At 34.2% G+C, this 19,828-nt stretch overlaps 1 protein-coding gene across 1 annotated transcript in view; it reads right to left on the reverse strand.

The window, feature by feature from the left end:
• Nucleotides 1-19,828, reverse strand: part of LIPI (lipase I) — a 68,841-nt gene that overhangs the window by 47,959 nt on the left and 1,054 nt on the right. The window contains exons 2-4 of the mRNA XM_032629436.1: nt 4,776-4,894; nt 2,365-2,750; nt 36-144 (exon numbers count right to left, since the gene is read on the reverse strand). Of these exons, the coding sequence (XP_032485327.1) occupies nt 36-144; nt 2,365-2,750; nt 4,776-4,894 (614 nt within the window). The remainder of the gene's footprint in view (nt 1-35; nt 145-2,364; nt 2,751-4,775; nt 4,895-19,828) is intronic.

Genomic DNA, 19,828 nt, shown 5'->3' on the forward strand with positions numbered 1-19,828 from the left:
TACTAAAATATTAATTTTGTCAAAAATATTTTTACCTGTTATTCTTCCAACTTGACCATGAAATATCTTTCCAACAAATCCACTAATATGAGCCCCTAAGCTCACACCTATGAAATGAAAATTATCAAGAGATGCTCCATGCCCCTGCAATTCAAAATACAATGTTACAATTTTCATTTCAGAAAATCACAAATTATGCCTGTTGCATCAATATTCTAAAATTCATTATTTTTTCCGGTTTAATCCATTTCTGGGAGACAGGGAATGGGATTTTATAATTTCCAATAACTATATCTTTGTTCAACTTTTTCCATAAAATATCTGATTTTTCTGTACAGTTTTAATACCATTAAATTTTTATTTAAAAATTTAGAAAACATTGTCATTTTTATCTAGAATAGCATATGCAAAATAATACATTTAATTAATAAAGCATTTTGTAATAATAATAACAAAACTAACTTTGTGCTAGCTACCTTGGTATGTGTTTTTTAAATCTCATATGTAATATTCACAATAGTCCTATGAGTTACATATTTTTATCCTATTGCCTAAAACTTTCCCCAGCATCTATTAAATGCTGAATAAATACCATTTGATAATGAGTTGCCCAAAGTCTCATATACTTATTACTATAAGGGAAAAAGACCTGAAATCCAGGTCTGTTCAACTCCAAAATATAAACTAATCTACCTCCCTTTTTTATCTGTAGATTGTGTCAAAAACTTTAGGAAGACCGAACCGTGTGAAAAATCATCCTTACTTTGGAGATGATAAAATGAGACTCAGATTTTTAAGTGATTTCCCCCAGCACAAGCTGGAGAGTAATGGAGTCTGATCTTCCAAGCCCAAGTTTTGAACACCTTCTAGAGTCTCAGCCCAGGGGAGGGGGAGGGGGGCATTAGGAGCTTAAATGAGGAAGAATTTCTTCTACCACACTCCCAGGAAGCAGGTCATGGTCCATTCTACACAGTGACACATCCAATGGCTTACAGAAAGATGTGGAACATTTACTCTAATGAGAAACTAGATTCAGGTTTTGCAGGCACAGAATGATAATTTTCTTCAACAAATTTCTCAGACCAATGCCTGGAACCTCCAGGGAGTATCACTCTCAACTTCAGTGCTACTGAACTTTTCATCCCTTCTCCTTAATACGGAGACTTTGCAAGCAAAAGCACTGTTAGAAATCTAATACTACAATTTTCCTAAATTTCTCTACTTAACATTCACATGTTCCACACTTTGAGGTACATATTTGTGAATTAGAGCAAAGACCACCGCTAAAAGGAAAAATCAATTATGCAATTTATAGACTATCAGTAAGAACAGGTGAATCAATTACTTCTTCTGTCTCCAGAGGCATAGTTTGGTTTTGTCCAAATTTGAGGATGTAAAAATAATAATGATAGCTGATTTTATTCAATGGTTATTATATGCCAAGTGCTGGTTAAGAATTAATTTCATTTAATATTTAAATAAAATATTGTTAGAAAGTTTTGTTATCCCAAATGTATAGACAAGGAAATGAGGCAGAATAGTTAAGCAATTGCTCCAGCTCACGCAGATGATATGGATTTGGTGGTCTTTGAACCCCTCCAGTCTGACTCCTAACCACTGTGTGTAACTGCTTCTTGGATCTATGACGCTTGCTCGATTTCAGCAGAGGCTTGGAAGTTCAGCACAACACAACTCAAAGGCGATTTCAAGCTCAAGAATGTCCCCAAATCATATATCACCCTTCCTTCTCTCGAGTGCCATCACTACCACCTCCCTCTAGAACAGACATGGATCTTCATATGTATTGACTTAGCAGTCAAAGATCAATCAAACTATAGACGACCTAGAACTGGCCTGAATTTATTTGACTCATCCCAACCCTGGACCTAAATGCTGGATAAACGTAAATGGAACTGAGACCTGCCTCCACGGTTGGCAAAGTATGCTACTTTTCAAGCTGTTTTCCCCTCACTTTTACCAACGCACACTTGATTAATTTGAAACATTTTAGACGTACCTTAGAAAATATATCTAAAAAAATCTAATGATTGTATAGTTTATCCCCTCTGTGTACATAGAATCACTACATTATCCTGAAGTATAGGTAGAGTTAAAAAAACAAAAATCTTAAAAGATTTTAAGATAAAACACAATAATTGAGTCTTTAAGATAATTTTTAAAAACTAAGGTCACGTCTAGGTATAGAATTATCCTTACACAAAGAAAAGATGGCTGCATACATTAGCATATCAATGCAGTAATTCTAAATGCTACAGGAAAATGGTATTTTATTACCACTTTGCAGTATTACATAACGTACTGTATATTGTATAACATATATAACACATAAAATTCCAGACTTACCAAAAGATTCTGAATGTACCTACTCAGACTCACAGCAACTTTTCTGGTATTTTTAACCGCTCTACTGTAAAGAAAAGTTGTAGCACCTCGGTTCCAGTCTACTACAATTATATTTATATCGTCTTGGTCCAACAAAATTCTCACAAAGTTCTGAAGCCATGGTGGAGTGGAGCCCGTTGGTCTGTATCCATGAATAAGCCAGACTGTTTTCTTTCTTGTGTTGAAATTAACATTAAGTGAGTTATCCTGCTCAAACAGTGACTCAGCACAGCTCGGGTTGTTCCTTGTATACAATATCAAAAATATCTCCACTTTGGGATTAAACAGATCTCTGAAGGAATCCTTTAAACTTAGGTGAGAGAATGTAAGGCATGGTCCTTTACTCTCTGAAATAAAAAAAAGAAGTCAGTCAAGCTGAGTATTGGGATAGTATTTGATTCGATTCCTGTTGCTGTTGCAAAGAAAAAAATTGAACTTGGAGGGTGGGGAGGTTTTCACTTTATTAGCCTTTTAACATAATTTTCTGAGCAACTACAATGTTTTAAGTAATTCGCTGATTACTTAAATAGACTTTTTGAACTAGATGTATTCAAAATTTACAACGAAATATAGAAATAAATGTGGTTGGCTAAAAATTAAGAATTAATTTTTATCTGTACAAAATAGCAACCGTGTGATTAAAATCGTTAACATTAATAAGGAAATTGTTATACACACCAATAAAAGTCCATAAATTGACTATGAACTTTAACAGAAATTTTACAGGGACTTCCCTGGTGGCGCAGTGGTTAAGAATCCACCCGCCAATGCAGGGGACATGGGTTCGAGCCCTGGTCTGGGAAGATCCCACATGCCAGGGAGCAGCTAAGCCCATGCACCACAATTACTGGGCCTGCTCTCTAGAGCCCTCGAGCCACAACTACTGAAGCTCATGTGTGTAGAGCCCGTGCTCCACAGCAAGAGAAGGCACTGCAATGAGAAAGGCACGCACCGCAACGTAGAGTAGCCCCTGCTTGCTGTAACTAGAGAAAGCCCATGCACAGCAGTGAAGACCCATTGCAGCCAAAAATTTTTTTTAATTAAAAAATAAATTTACAGAAGAATATTTAGGTATGGATAATAACCATTAGAAAAAATATATTTTACCTGACTAGTAATCAAATAAACACAAATCAAAACAAAAAATATATCATTTCCTTCCTATCAAATTAAACAAAATGAAAAAATCCTTTAAATACATAATACTTACAAGGGTAAATTTGTAACGAATATTCATATACATGGATGCTGAGAGCATAAGTTGACACATCCTTTTGAAATTTTATATGTGTCTAAGTGTATACTACACAGACATAATCTTAAAAATATTTACTCTTCCTGATTTTCTTCCTAGGATTTACATTAATGAAATAAATAATTTGTATTAAATATAAAGACATTAAATCAACTATCCTCCAATACAAAAAAAAACTTCTAAAAAATATAAAGACATTAATCAGAGGGTTATGCATAATCACACAAAAATTTAAAACGCCTTAATTATCATCATATAGAATTTCATCAATGTGTGCATCCTATTTGTCTATCTACCTACATACCTACATATCTATCCATCCATCCATCCTAGAAAGTAGAGCAGAAAATGAAATAACTAAGCCAAACCAACAGCAATAGTCATTACTAGGCAGTGAAACATGGCTGCTTTTTATTTTCTTTTCATAGTTTTTAAGAATTGTATTTTTTTTTCCAAAATAAGCATATAATCTCAAAAAAAATTTTAATGAGAACATACGCTCGTACTGCTTCTGGAAATTTAACTTGGTAAGAAGATTTGGGAAAACAATTTGTCAATATATATCAAAAATGCACAAAAATATTAGTAATGTTTATGCCAGTAATTACACTTCTAAGAATTTATCCCAAGAAAATAGTCTGAACACATGTAAAAAATGAACATACATTATTTTAATACTGGAGAAATAGAAGTGATTTAAATGCCCAGAAATAATGATGTGCTTAAGCCACTACATATATACATTTAAATGTTTATTTGAACATATATAAATATATATTTAAAACTACACATATATATTTTATATGTAGATATATTTGGTAAATCCATAATAATATGCACTAGTTGCCATCAATCTAGTTTGGAAATTATATATGTGACATTGTCACAATCATTTAGAAGAAAATAAAGGACGAAGGCAGTGAAGAAGAAGCAAGACCTGCATTCAATTCTCAGATTAACAGCTGAGAGATACTTGGACAATTGAAAAACTGATACTTCATTTGTTCTAAATACAAAGGAATGAGGAAGTGGAGAGGAGAAATAAACCTCAGTGCAATATCAGTGCTTACTACACAGTACAAATTGTGTAGGGAATTGTGCTTATCCACCTTCCTACCAGCTGGAACTCTGAGAAGTCTAAATGCAATTGATACATCCAAACTGCTGGTCCACTCCAAGCCAAGGTAGATTTTACCTGGTCCTGGAATGAGTAATGAGGAATAAACAATGGAATCTCTGTGATAATATAAGGGAAAGAAATCACTTAAAACAGTCAACAGAAAAGTCTATGGCCTATTACCAGGATCCAGAAGTAATAGCAGAAAACTCTTTAGCACCCTCATTAGAATGCAAGAAAAACCACATCTCAAAAACAGGAGGCCACTAAGAGAAAATTTACTGAGGTGAAAAACAATAGGTTAAGTTTAAAATGGAATAATGAGGAAATTCCCTGGCAGTCCAGTGGTTAGGACTCTGTGTTCCGCTGCAGGGGTCACAGGTTTGATCCCTGGTCAGGGAACTAAAATCCCGCGTGTGGTGCAGCCAAAAAAAAAATTGATAAAATGGAATAACAAGATACTCCACTTCAGGAAAAGTAAAAATACAACTGCAGAATAAAAATTCACTTTATAAATGCTAAAACCTGGAAATCTCACCTTATAGTAAGAAAATGAAGGAAGAAAGATATTTAAATTATGAAGGTAAACACAGATATGGGATAGGAAATAATGAATCAAGTTAAAAATCATCAATGTTCCCCTGGCAGGTGGGGGAGGAATTGGGGAGAGAGAAGGTAGCAGTTAAAACAACTAAGGAAATAATTGCATACCAGGGTGTGCAAACTGAAAAAGCCTCAGCATGACCTAGAGAAAATCAGTTCATCAGACTCACAAAGAGACCTCCTAGAACCCAGTTTTGGTTTCAATGAAAGAAAAAATATCCTAAAAATATCAAAGCAGAAAATCCAGGTACAAATAGAAGAATGAAGTTATGGTGACTTCAGATTTGTCTTCCAAAACAACACATCAGACAGATAAAAGTATAATAAATGAAGATTGTAAGTGCAAAAGTTTGTGGCCTAATAATTTTATATTCTTCCTAAAGTATACCACCCATAATTGACTAAGTACAGTTCCTGACATCACCGTTAAATAAATGATAGATTTATTGAAGACAAGATCGATAAAAACTCACAGTATAAAAAGAATGAACGTGAGCATAGAAACAAGTTAGACACTAATATAAGTGTAAACAGCATAAAACTGAGTAAAAAATATGCAATATCAGAAGTTATTCTTGTTCAAATGTTTAATAAGAATATTTAGTATAAGTCAATATGCTAATAAAATGGGAATGTAGGTTAAAAGGGGTACAGAGAAAGTAAGTGTGGTACAAAAATTCCTTAACTGGGGGATTCAAAATATGTCAATTAAAAAAATTTTAATAAATAGATAAGTGTGGGTTTTAAAACATTGAAAACTTAACTGTTAACCATTACACTATATAAAACAGTACACATAAATTTCTACACACTAAATAATATATAAGTATAGCAACAGTGTATATATACAAGACACAAAGAAAATGAAAAATATAGAAAGTAGAAAGCATAAAACAAAATGATAAAATTACACAAGAGAAAAAGATATATATGATATATAAAGTCATGTAACTGTAATAAAGCCTTCCTATTAAAAACCAAAATAAAATCAGCTTTCATAAAAAAAGAAACATCTATAAATTATTTAAAGAAGTACATGGGAAATTTTAATGGAGAGGTAGGTATATTCTACACAAATAAAATAAAAGGAAACTAGGTTGATATACTAGATTGCAATGATGGCTCCAATTCATCACTCTTTCCTGAGTCCATGCCATTTGTCTTGTAACTTTGAGGTATTCCCATGATAAGCGGGGTGATTTGCCCCGCTTCCTGATACGCGTGCAAATAGTAGAGCTTGCCCTGGAAAATAGGACGTTGGTAGACGTAATGCAAGCAGACGCTGAACTGGGCTTGCATGTTAGGGCTGGGCCTCCCACACTTCTGCCATCACCGTGAAAATACCCCAGGTCTGGCCTGCTAGAAAAGTAAGGACAGGTGTAAAGGAGCTAAGTTGTGTTAGTCTCCCCAGCTGATTGACGGCGAGTCAACAGCCAAACCTGCCAGCAAACCCAACAAAGAAAAGCAGTGCCGACCCAATTCCCACCTGACTCCATAAATGTGATAAATGTGAGTAATAACTGCATTACCTCAAATGCCACTGAGGATCCGGGTTTTTATTTTGTTTTGTTTTGTTTAGCTTTATTGTGACATCATATAATCAATTTCATCAGCAATATTAATATTAGGTAAAGAAAATAAAAACAAAACTTTTCCAATGATACAAAAAAGTTAAACTAGTGTACTGTAAAACTCTTAAAGAACATCGAACTGACTCAATTCAGGTAGATTATAGGAACAGAAAGAAAAATACAGTTCTAGGCATCAGACACTTACAGGAATCCCCAATAAGATTATCAGTGGATTTCTCAGCAGAAAGTTTGCAAGCCAGAAGCAGTAAGATAGAGTGGTTAAAGAGGAGAACTTTCAACCTAGAATTCTATATCCAGCAAAACTGTTCTTCAAATATGAGAGAGAGGGCTTCCCTGGTGGCGCAGTGGTTGACAGTCCGCCTGCCGATGCAGGGGACACGGGTTCGTGCCCCGGTCCGGGAAGATGCCACATGCCGCGGAGCGGCTGGGCCCGTAAGCCATGGACGCTGAGCCTGCGCGTCTGGAGCCTGTGCTCTGCAATAGGAGAGGCCACAACAGTGAGAGGCCCACGTACCGCAAAAAAAAAAAAAAAAAAAAAAAAAAAATTAAGTTAAATCACCTTTCATTAAATCGTTGATTAAAGCTGTTTATTTCTGTGAAACGAGTGGTTATTTTGCCAGTGAATCCAACGAACCTTAAAACCGAAAGCAGGCTTTCGGCAAAACAACTATTTTATGTGAAAGTTAAGTTTTTACTGAAGTCTTTATTGTCTTAATTGGAGTTAAGTTAGTATCAATTTAAGATAAATTGTCATAACTTTAGATGTTATATGTAATCCCCATGATAAACACGAACAAAATAATCTATAGAATATACACAAAAGAAAATGAGATGGAGATCAAAATGTGTCAGAACAAAAAATCAATTAAAAACAATGAAGAAAAGAGATAACACTCACTTCAAACCCATTAGGATGGCTACTATTAAAAACAAACAAACAAACAAAAAACCAGGAAACAACTCTTGGCAAGAATGTGGAGAAATAGAACCCTTGTGCATTGCTGAAAGGTTGCAGCTGCTGTGGAAATGTTATGGTGGTGCCTCAAACAATTAAAAATAGAATTACTACATAATCCAGAAACTCCACTTCTGGGTATATATCCAAAAGAATTGAAAGCAGAGATTCAAAGAGATTTTTATACATGCATGTTCATAGCAACATTATTCACAATAGCCAAAAGGTAGAAGCAACCCAAATATCCATCAAAGGATGGACGGATAAACAAAACCTGGTATATACATCCAATGGAATATTATTCAGCCTTTAAAAGGAAGGAAATTCTTACACATGTTACAACATGGAATAACTTTGAATATGTTATATTAAGTGAAATAAGTCAGTCACAACAATACAAATGCTGTATGATTCCACTGAAATGAGGTACCTAAAGAAGTCAAATTTATAAAAACATAATGTAGAACAGTGGTTGCCAAGGGCTGGGGAAAAGTGGAAAATGGGGAGTTCAAGGGGTACAGATTTTCAGTTTGGGAAGCTGAAAATGTTCTGGAGATGGAGGGTGGTGATGGTTGCACAACAGTGGGAATGTACTTAATGCCACTGAACTGTACACTTAAAAACGGTGAAAATGGTCATTTTTAATATATGTTTTACCACAATTAAAACAAAACAAACAAACAAAAAGTCTTACAGAATCCAATTCCTGTCATTATAGATACTATTCCAGACATGCTTTACTTCTGTAAACAACTAGAACACTCGATAAAATATATGAAAAAAAAAAGTTTAGACACTGGACAACAAGAACCACAGGACTATAATATCTTTAAAAAGGTAAACAAATGATTTAAACCATATATCTAATACCCTTCTACCTGGAGGCAGTTTCCAGACTTCAGTGCAGGAAGGTTGAACCCAACAAAGCATGGCGGTTTTGCCAAGGTGAGGAGAAAGACGGGAGTTTGAAGAAGTTGAAGCAACTAGGATTTGTATCACAGTGTGCCACAGAGGAGGGAGCCATGCAGAGGGAGAGCTCTAAACCCTGCAGAGGAGTCCTCTTGAATCTGTTGCTGGAGACGAACCTATGCCTGCATAGGGTGAAACTCCACAAAGAGCTGTAAGCTCAACAATTCCAAAGGTCACATCAGGCTAGGAGACATTGAAGTTCTGACCAGCCAGAGTAGAAAAACCTTAATGAACATCAGGGACATTCAGTGGGGACCCCAGAAGGGTCAGACTTAGTTACAATGGAGCTAAACTAGTTCTAGAGGAAAAGAGAACTTAGACCCATTCTCTCTCCTTCTCATTCTCTCAGCTCTGCTTGCTTTGATTTGGCTTCAGTCTCTGGCAGGCAACAGGACTTGTGTGTGAAATACTGAGAGAAAATATTAACAATCTTGATGTAAGCAAAGATTTTTCAGATACAATAGAGTACGCACGCAACATAAAAGTGATAAATTGGAAATTGTCATAGTGAAGGATGTCTGCTCCTAAAAGGACACTGTTAAGAATGTGAATATGCAGGCTTGCAAAATATACACCTGAAAAAGTACCTGTATCCAGAATATATGCGTGTTATGTTGTATGTGTGTGTATACACACACATATATGTAAAATAGGAAAACGTGATTTTTAAAAAATGACAAAAGAATTGAAGATACTTCACAAGAGACGGTCTAATGGCCACTAGGCTCAAAAATGTTCAACATGATCAGTTATCAAGAACATGTAAATTAAACCAAAACAATGTACTGCTACAGGATCACTAGAATGGCTACAATTTAAAGACTGACAAAACCAACTATTTGGAAGGATACAGAGCAACTTGAAGCATCCTACAGTGCTGAGGAAAATGACAAAATGATACAATACTTTGGAAAACAGTTGGTAGATTTTTTCTAATGTTAAATATACATTTACATGACCCCAAACATTCACTTCTAGGTGTTTACACATAAGAAATGAAAACATTTTCCACAACGTGTATAACAAGTTCATAGTAGTTTTTTTTCATAAAAACCCCAAATTGGAAAAAGCTACATGTCAATCAAGAGGAATCCGGATAAACAAATTATGGATTATCTACATGATGTAATACTACCCAGCAATAAAAAGGAATAAGCTGATTACACATGCAAAAACTTTGATGAATCTCAAAAACATCACCCTGAGCAAAAGACTCCAGAAACAAAAAAGGACATATTCCCTCTTGCACTGTTGGTGGGAATGTAAATTGATACAGCCACTATGGAGAACAGCATGGAGGTTCCTTAAAAAACTAAAAATAGAATTACCACATGACCCAGCAATCCCACTACTGGGCATATACCCAGAGAAAACCATAATTCAAAAAGACACATGCACCCCAGTGTTCATTGCAGCACTATTTACAATAGCCAGGACATGGAAGCAACCTAAATGCCCATCAACAGACGAATGGATAAAGATGATGTGGTACATATATACAATGGAATATTACTCAGCCATAAAAAGGAAAAAATTGGGTCATTGGTAGAGACATGGATGAATCTAGAGACTGTCATACAGAGTGAAGTGAATCTAGAGACTGTCATACAGAGTGAAATAAGTCAGAAAGGGAAAAACAAATATTGTATATTAACGCATATATGTGGAACCTAGAAAAATGAACTGGTTTGCAGGGCAGAAATAGAGACACAGATGTAGAGAACAAACAAATGGACACCAAGGGGGGAAAGCGGGCGGCGGGGGGTGGGATGAATTGGGAGATTGGGATTGACATATATACATTAATATGTATAAAATAGATAACTAATAAGAACCTGCTGTATAGCACAGGGAACTCCACTTCACTGTACAGTAGAAACTAACACAACATTGTAAAACAACTATACCCCAATAAAAAAAGAAATTAAATAAATAAATAATAAAATAACAACAGAAAAAGGATGTATTGTTTAATTCCATGTATACAAAATTCTAGAAAAGGGATAATATCTAATGTAGAGTGTCAGAAAGCAGATCAGGGTTGTATGGAGCCAGAGGTAGGGAGCAGATTAACTGCTAGAAGCTACATTTTTGGACGCAAGAAATGTTTTGTATCTTGATCGATGAGATGTCTTGGGGAAGGGGAAAATTGCACAAGAAAAATGAATGAACTTTACAGATAATAAGATGGCATGATTAAAATTATATTTATATTATAAGTCAAGTAAAAAGAGGCCTATGAAACTGAATCAAGAAGTGACAGATAGATTAATGAAAAGGAATGGAACACCCAGAAATACACTCTATTATCCATGATACCTAAGGATACCTATTTTAAAATAAATAATGGCTGTGATAATTATTTGATTCTAGTTATATAAAAAGCATTTCATGTAAAAGTAAAATCTATGTGAACTAGAAGAAGAATACAGTTAATATGTACATGATCTCAGATTGAGGAATGACTTTTTAGCATAAAAACCAAGGAAGAAACAAACCATAAAGTATGACCAATAGATTTCACAGCACATGAATTTAAAACTTCTGTAACATAAACACTATAAACTAGCCGAATGACAAAAAAAAAAAACTTAGGGAAATATTTTCAGTGTAAAGTAGAAAAGGAATTTATATATATAAAGAGCTATTAATGAAGAAAAAGAACACCCCAATTGAACACCAGGTGAAGAATATAAACATACATTTTACAAAATTAAATATTCAAGCAGCTCATAAATGTATCAAAATGTGTTCAATCTTCTTAAAATCTAATAAAAATTAATTAAAATAATGACATATCATTTTTACCATTATACCCATGACCATTAACACCAATGTATATCACAGAATTTTTTAAAGTAGTTATTTAGGGGACTTCCCTGGTGGCGCAGTGGTTGAGAATCTGCCTGCTAAGGCAGGGAACACGGGTTCGAGCCCTGGTCTGGGAGGATCCCACATGCCGTGGGGCAACTAGGCCCATGAGCCACAACTACTGAATCTGCGTGTCTGGAGCCTGTGCTCTGCGACAAGAGAGGCCGTGATAGTGAGAAGCCCGTGCACCGCAATGAAGAGTGGCCCCCGCTTGCCACAACTAGAGAAAGCCCTCACACAGAAAAGACGACCCAACACAGCAAAAATAAATAAATTAATTAATAAAAACTCCTACCCCCAACATCCAAAAAAAAAAAAAAGTAGTTATTTAGGAAAACAACTAAATATATGGCAATGCAAGTCTATAAAAATAAATTATGATGTATCCATGATAATGCAGGAATTAAGAAATCTATATAGTCCATAAATACACACACATAGTCCTAATATTAGCTGTAATACATAGTGTATATACAGGGCACTCTAAATGCACATTTGTGCACGTACAAACATATTTATTGTAATAGAACTGGTAAGAAATAAACCAATACCTTAATTGTAGTTTGTGATGATGGTAATTTATCTGTTTTTCTATATTTTTCTGTGTGTTTTCTCTCTCCTGTATTTTAATCTTTTCTGAGTATTCTAGATCTAACATACTCTTTGTTAGTGTTATGAGGAAATATGGTTTAAATAGACTTCAGTTAATTAAAAACTGATAACAAGTAATGTTACCAGCAAAAAGATAAAGACATTTAGAACAGAAAAATAAGCACTGATTTTGTTTGAAACTTGAACAAATTGAGGTTCTGGGGACTAGATTAAGTAATGCTACTGTGATTAGAAATTTAGTAGCAGGGGCACAGTATTGGATTTCATTGCCAAATATGTAGAAAGATGATGACTCTAGCAGTAATCTCAATAGAGCAGTACACAGAAAGAATTCTGAAAATCTTCTTAGGTTTCAAATTATAGAAGCAGTAAAATTTTTTAAAATATCAAAGACATATGAAGTTAGGAATAATGATTCTAGGTTGTTCAGCTCTATCTCTGAAATATATTTCCATTATAGTTGCAATGGCTGTGAAGAGGAAGACAAGGTGATCAAATGGACAGAGTCCAGAGGTGTGGACAGCACCTTGGACGTGGACAGCTGAGACTCAGGTGACTCTAGCTTCTCTCAAACCTCCCTTGTGACTGAGCAAATTTTTTTCTCCTCTCACTTCTGAGTCTCAGTTTCTTTAAATGGAAGGAGTTGAAACAAATGGTCCCCTATGACTTGTGTTATTCTAATATTCTTTGATTTCAAACCCATTTGTACACTCGGTTAGCTGCTGAGACAAGTTAGTCTGTCTTGCAACTTTCAGCATTGACCAAATGAATAACAGAGGGGCCTCAAAACCCAGTCATAAAAATTTACCAATCCTAACACATCCTGGAAAGATTTAACCCTTCTTCCTTCCTCTGAAAATCCTCTGAAACCCACATTTATCCCCCAAAGCCTGCATGAAAACCTCCTTCCTTCTCTTTCTCCATTTCTGAAAACGAAATGTATTTGTTAACAGCAATAACACTAACATCAGTAATGTTAATAATTGCTTATGTTTATTTAGGAATCACTCCATGTAGGAACTGTACTGTTTTATATTTGCTATCCTTTACCTCATTTTATGTATGAAGAAAGTGAAATTGAAAAAGATTAAATGGGGCTTTCCTGGTGGCGCAGTGGTTAAGAATCCGCCTGATAATGCTTGGGACACCGGTTCAAGCCCTGGTTCTGGGAAGATCCCACATGCCGTGGAGCAACTAAGCCCGTGTGCCACAACTACTGAGCCTGTGCTCTAGAGCCCACAAGACACAACTACTGAAGCCCGCGTGCCTAGAGCCTGTGCTCCGCAATAAGAGAAGCCACCACAATGAGAAGCCCATGCACCACAATGAAGAGTAGCCCCCGCTCAGCACAACTAGAGAAAGCCCACGCACAGTAACAAACACCCAATGCAGCCAAAAATAAATAAATTAAATAAATAAATAAATAGATAAAGTTAAATGACCTGTGGAAGGTCACACAGAAGCAACAGAACATTTGTGGGTGAGATCTGAAAAGCATGGGCTTATTTATGGCACGAGTTATTATGCAAACAGTTGAGCAACATAAATAAGACTCTATCAGAAGTTCACTAACTCGATTATTTACTCATGTGTAATAAGAAGAATGAAGACCTTCTGGGGCCAGCAGAATTCCAGATAACAAACGGCTGACCGATTTGATACTATAAGACAATTAACTGAATTGAAGACAGAGGTTTGCATGGCCATAGAGCCAGTTGAGACACAAAACTGTAGGTAGAAGTTTAAAATCCCTGAACGCTTGTGACAGAAAGTGATACAGTACGTTTAATTTTCTGATTCTGCAGCAATCAAAGCACATTTTGAAAACATACATTTATTTAACATGTCACAAGAAATCAAGATATTCAATCAGTAACTTTTTCAACTATGCAAATGTTTGGAAAGCTGTTGAAAATAAAGCTGACTACACAAGCAAAATAAAGTAGGTGACTGATAAGTCTTTAGACCAGGAATTCCCAGGCATGGGTTTAAAAATGGGTGTAAAAAATGACCGGGAAAGTTTATTCAAATGTATTGTTAGGTTTCTGGGCCATCCCCAGAGATTCTGATTTGGTAGGTACACCTACACTTTTAAATGCATAACTCAGGGAGTTCTGGTATACATAGTCCATACAGGTCTAACATAACTGTACACAGGTAGATACAGTGTGAAGCCCTACACCTGGAAATTGCTCTGAGAGAATTACAGAGAAAATGCATGTGGAAGAAAACACAGTGGATTATTCTAACCTAATTTATATTGCTTTATAATTGACCAAATCACTCATTTATGTTATCTCTTTCGAGCTTTACAATGCACTGAGATAGTATTATAAATTTTACTTACATTTAAAAATGAGTGAACTGATGTTCAAGGAGGTTAAGTGATTTGGCCTAGGAGAACAAGCCACCAGAACTAGCCACCACTACTATTCATTACAAAACCATAAAATGCCTATCAGGAGAATTCCAAGTGAGTAAAATATAAATAATAAACTGTATATTATTACTATTTAGATTCTGTATTTGAATGTAAAACTGAAATATTTCCAGAATGTACTTCTAGCTCAATATTCAATTGAAAATTACAATTTAATTGAAAAGAAATAAGGAATAATTTGAATTTCTAGCTGACATTTTAAGGTTATTCTAGTATGCATTCAAGAATTTTTTTAAAAGAAATTTAAAATGAAGGAAATGGCCTGCTTTTGCAAAATCTCTACAAAAAAACTATTCATTGTGAATTGTAAATTTGCTGCTTTTCTTATTATCATAAAGTATAACAAGTAGTTCTACTTTATTACCATAAAGTAGTAAATGATATTGCTAAAATTAGTAAACTTTATTACCATAAGCCAGTAAACCAGGACAATAAAGTTCTACTTTATTACTGTAAACTTGTTTTGGTTTAGTGTAATAGGACAAAAAAAAAGTTGTAGAGTATGCTTATACTGTTTCTTTTATAATTGACAATTTACCCATGTAAAAATTTTCCTCAAAGTTAGGGTTATTTGAACATATGAAATTGAAACAAGATGTTTATTAAGTCATGATTTCCAAATACTGAATTAATTTCTCTGTTACTAAATTATTCTAAATTTCTCTTGAATACTTGTATTTGTTCTCTATTTATAGCTCCTTGTAAAAGATTTTCTAGTTACTAATTATCTAGAAAGTAAAATAAAATACAGAACATACAATTTACCAAGCACACATACATGCACACACACACACACACACACACACACACACACACACGAACTTTCTTCATAATAATCTGTTTGATATAATTAGTACCCATAATCATAGTATATTTTTATACCATAATGTCATATCATTCTTTATTCCAGAATACAGACCATACTGATTATTTTATACATAATTTTTAAAGATAAATCAAAGCATTAGTTCTTACCAGATCTTGCCCAGCACATCAAACAGAGAAAAATGTATAGTCTCATTTGGAATCTGATAAAAGTAAAAGAAGCACTCAGGTTCACCAAAAAAGAAATTCTGAAATTCATTAAGGTTTCTCTGGTAGGACTGTCACAGTCTGGTAGGTTTTAATGTAAAATACCCCTGGCTTTTGCTCCTCCCTGTTTGTTGAAAAGGTGAGGCAGTTTGTTTTCTCCAATTCAGCTTGTACTCGTGAGAAGGGTTTTTAAGTTAAAGACTGTAATAAGTCACAAACATTCAGCTACACAAGTTGAATTTAAGGGAAAGAAAAAGCTAAAAATATCTTTCTTTATTCCTCTAAACCTCAGGATTTCAGAAGTGGTTGGGAAGAATATGTTTCTTGAAAGCCTAAAGCAAATGTAATGTTAGAAAATGCTAGAAATGAAAAGAGTCAGAAAAAGTTGTGGTTTATGTTCATTTTGATTACAAACTAAGTTGTCTTTATACACCATAAAATCAATAATAAAATCCATATCCACCAAGCTGCCAAGTATAAAATATGGCCCTTTTATATTTGTGTCATTTTGCAACCCAAACTCAGTGGCTATTTTAAAATTCAAAATGCTAGCCTGTCTCTTGAGATCTACTATTTGAAATTTTAAAAAAAATTTCTGTTTTCAATATAACAAACATTTAAAAATTATTACAGGATTTCTTTTCACATGTTTACTTAATTTTTCCCTTATTTTCCTTCTTAGAAATGGACTTTAGTAGGCAAGGAAAATACAGAATTGCTATTCTCTATGTACATGCCTTATAAGTTCAAAAATTAAACTTGCATTTTGGAAATTCAAGTTTCTGTAAATTTCCAAAGATATTTTAAGAACAGACCTGTTTAATTTACATCAGTCAGTAGAAACTATGCTGAGGTCTGGGGAGGTGTTTCAGAGGAACCACAAACAAAATGAGGTATTCATTTAAAAATCATGAAAAATGTAACCGCTGATGAGATGTCATCATTATTTTGGCCTGTTTGATCTCTTGGAATTTTATGTGAGACTTCAGTTTTAAAAGGGTGCCACCACGATAATTTGACTGGAGACCAACAAATAACCTAGGTCCTTCCACACCATTTAGCTGTAACAAGTATACTTTTCTAACAAAGATATAAGTAAACTACATCTTTTCAGAATGTGGGAAGAAAGATAATATGTCATTCATCTTTAGAGAAATTCTTAATAAGTTTATAATGAAATTAACAGATAAGCCTTTCCTATTTAACATATCATTTTTCTTTTGCTCTGTGCCTTTGATGTGACACTGTAATATGAATCTTGCCAATTATTTTCATCTTAGCCATTCTAAAGTGCTCATTGAAAATATCAAGTTGGCATTTAAGACAAGACATGGCAGAGTTTCAAAATATAAAATTATATTTCATTTTCATATTTTTCACTTACTGTCAATACTGAGAAAGTTGGGATTGTTCATGGCCACTGCATTAAATAGCAAAATATTGAGGAATGATGCAATATTATATAAAAGACCTATAGTTTAGTAAGACAATATATATGTACTATTTAGTCTCCTTGGATATAAAAAAATTATTTTAAGAATCTTGCAGACATGCATACAATATAAATCATACTATAAGACTGAAAATGAGAATGATGATGATGAAGATATAAAATTGATGGAGCCCTATGCATGAGGCAAGCTTCTAGGCACTCTATAGCTAATTACAGTAGGTAGTTGACTCGTATTTATTGAGATGAGGAAGTCATTTTTTGTCAGAATATATTGTGGCACAAAAAGTTGAATAATTTAGCAACATGTGCCAAAATGCTTAATGATCTTACCATTTGGTTCCGTAATTAAATATCCAAGATACTTTCCCACAGAAATACTAACATGTGCACAAAGATATATGAGCAAGGAAGTTCATCTCAACATTTGTATAATAGCCAAAAAATGGAAACAATATAAACGTCTAACAGTGGGGGATTAGTCTAATTATATACGTACTGTGAATTAAAATTAATGATGTAGAGAAATCAGTATTTATTGGTGTAGAAAGCCTTCATTACATGGTTTTGGGGTTATAAAAGGCAAGCTAAAAAACAGTATGTATAGTAAGGTTTATTTTCCTAAAATATGCTTCATGTATATATGTATAGATCAAAGTTAGGAGGATTTTCCTCCAAAATGTTTATATCTGCATGGTAGACTTGATGATTTTCACTCTCTTAGTTATCTCTTTAAATATTATGAGCACCTCTTTACAATAAACATCTTATGTAAGTAAAGCAACACAAAATTATATTTACTTGGGACAAATATGGTTAAGAAAATCAGAAAAAAGACAAAAAGACAGTAAGAAGAAAAAAATGAAGACAAAATTGAGGTCAATTTTTAAAAGGCATCCACCACACTCCCTTAACATTAATTTCCCAAGTTTCTCCATTCATTCATTCATGTGTTCACTCATTTATGCAACTCTTATTAAGTATCTATTAATTTCCAGGCTTAACTTAGTTGCTGGACATACGATGTAGAGATATTCATTTAGTCAAACTGTATTATTTCAACAACTATTTATGATACATCTACAGAGGTGTCAGGGATTGTTCTAGGTACCAAAATATATTTATCCTACAGTACTTCACAGTGAGGAGGGCTGGGAAAAGGTATATCTAGGAAACTATGGAACCACACAGGTGGAACAGCCAGCTAATCTACAGTGCAGAATGGGAAGCCTTGCAGGAAATGCTGTCTACAAAAGAGACAAAAGAGCTGAACTACAAAAGAGAATAAGTCACCTGGGCAAAAAAGGGGAGAAAGGAACTCTAGAGCTCTATTTATATCTATATCTATATCTATATCATCTATATCTATGTATACACACACACATACATTTTCATTTTTGATGTCTTCATGCAGTTAGGGGTATAAGACATCTTGATATGAGTGAAGAAAAGCTAATTCTTTATTCATTCATTTAACCCATTAAACCTTATATGTGACTAATGGCCCAGGAAATTCTGAGAATAAAGTGGATTCTTTTTTACCTACCACTAGCATTCACTCAATTTCAATTAGGAAATACAGTAAGCTTACATTAGAAAAACTCTCTCTCTCTGTCTCTCTCTCTCCATATATATATATATATATATATATATATATATATATATATATATGGAGAGAGAAAGAGAGAGAGGTCAAATTCTAAGCAAACAGCTAACTGCATTGAGCTGAACTTCAGAGCTTAAAACATTAAATAATTACTCTAGAAGTACATGGGCCATAAACTTATGTACTGCCAAAAGAAAAGAGGATGTGATAACACCAAAATCATACACACTGTAGACAAAGAATGATGCAAATTTCAATCCAGCAAGAAAATATGATCATGACTTATATGCACTACATATTTTACAATGAAACCTGAAGTTACAGCTCCCAGATAAGCAGTGTCTGAGGGGAAGTTAAAGAGAAAATATCTTGGTCTGGATAAAATTTATGGGGTAACTGAATTTTAAAAATAAATAGGTCTACACATAATACAGACCTGCAAGTATCCACTCATTTGATCAACATATATTTGTTACATGCCTACAACGTGCAAGTTTTCTCAACCCCCTCCTACCCTACTACAACAATATTGATGATAGAAGAAAGAAAGAAGAAATGAAGACAGGACTTATAGATTCATAATATATCAACCAAAGGTAACTAGTGAAAGTTACTGACACATGACTTTATATTTATATGTTCAAGAAGTCTGTTTCTCCCATTACACTGTACGGTTTAGGAGGGCAGATCTTTATACTCACCTTTGTTTCCCAAGGATTAAAAACAGTGCCTGGCACGTAATAAGCACTCAGAAAATATCTATTAAATGAGGTAATTATATTAGTCCAATCTGTTCCTTAAGAAACAGAACTTGAATTTCAAAAAGTGAAATCACTTGCTTAAAGTCATAAAATTAAGTACTGTCAGAGTTCAGTTAGAAATCAGAATTCTAAAAATGTGTCCCTTTTCATTAGAAAAGATGA

This window comes from Phocoena sinus, chromosome 4 (genome assembly GCF_008692025.1).
Source record: "Phocoena sinus isolate mPhoSin1 chromosome 4, mPhoSin1.pri, whole genome shotgun sequence".
Taxonomy (NCBI): Eukaryota; Metazoa; Chordata; class Mammalia; order Artiodactyla; family Phocoenidae; genus Phocoena; species Phocoena sinus.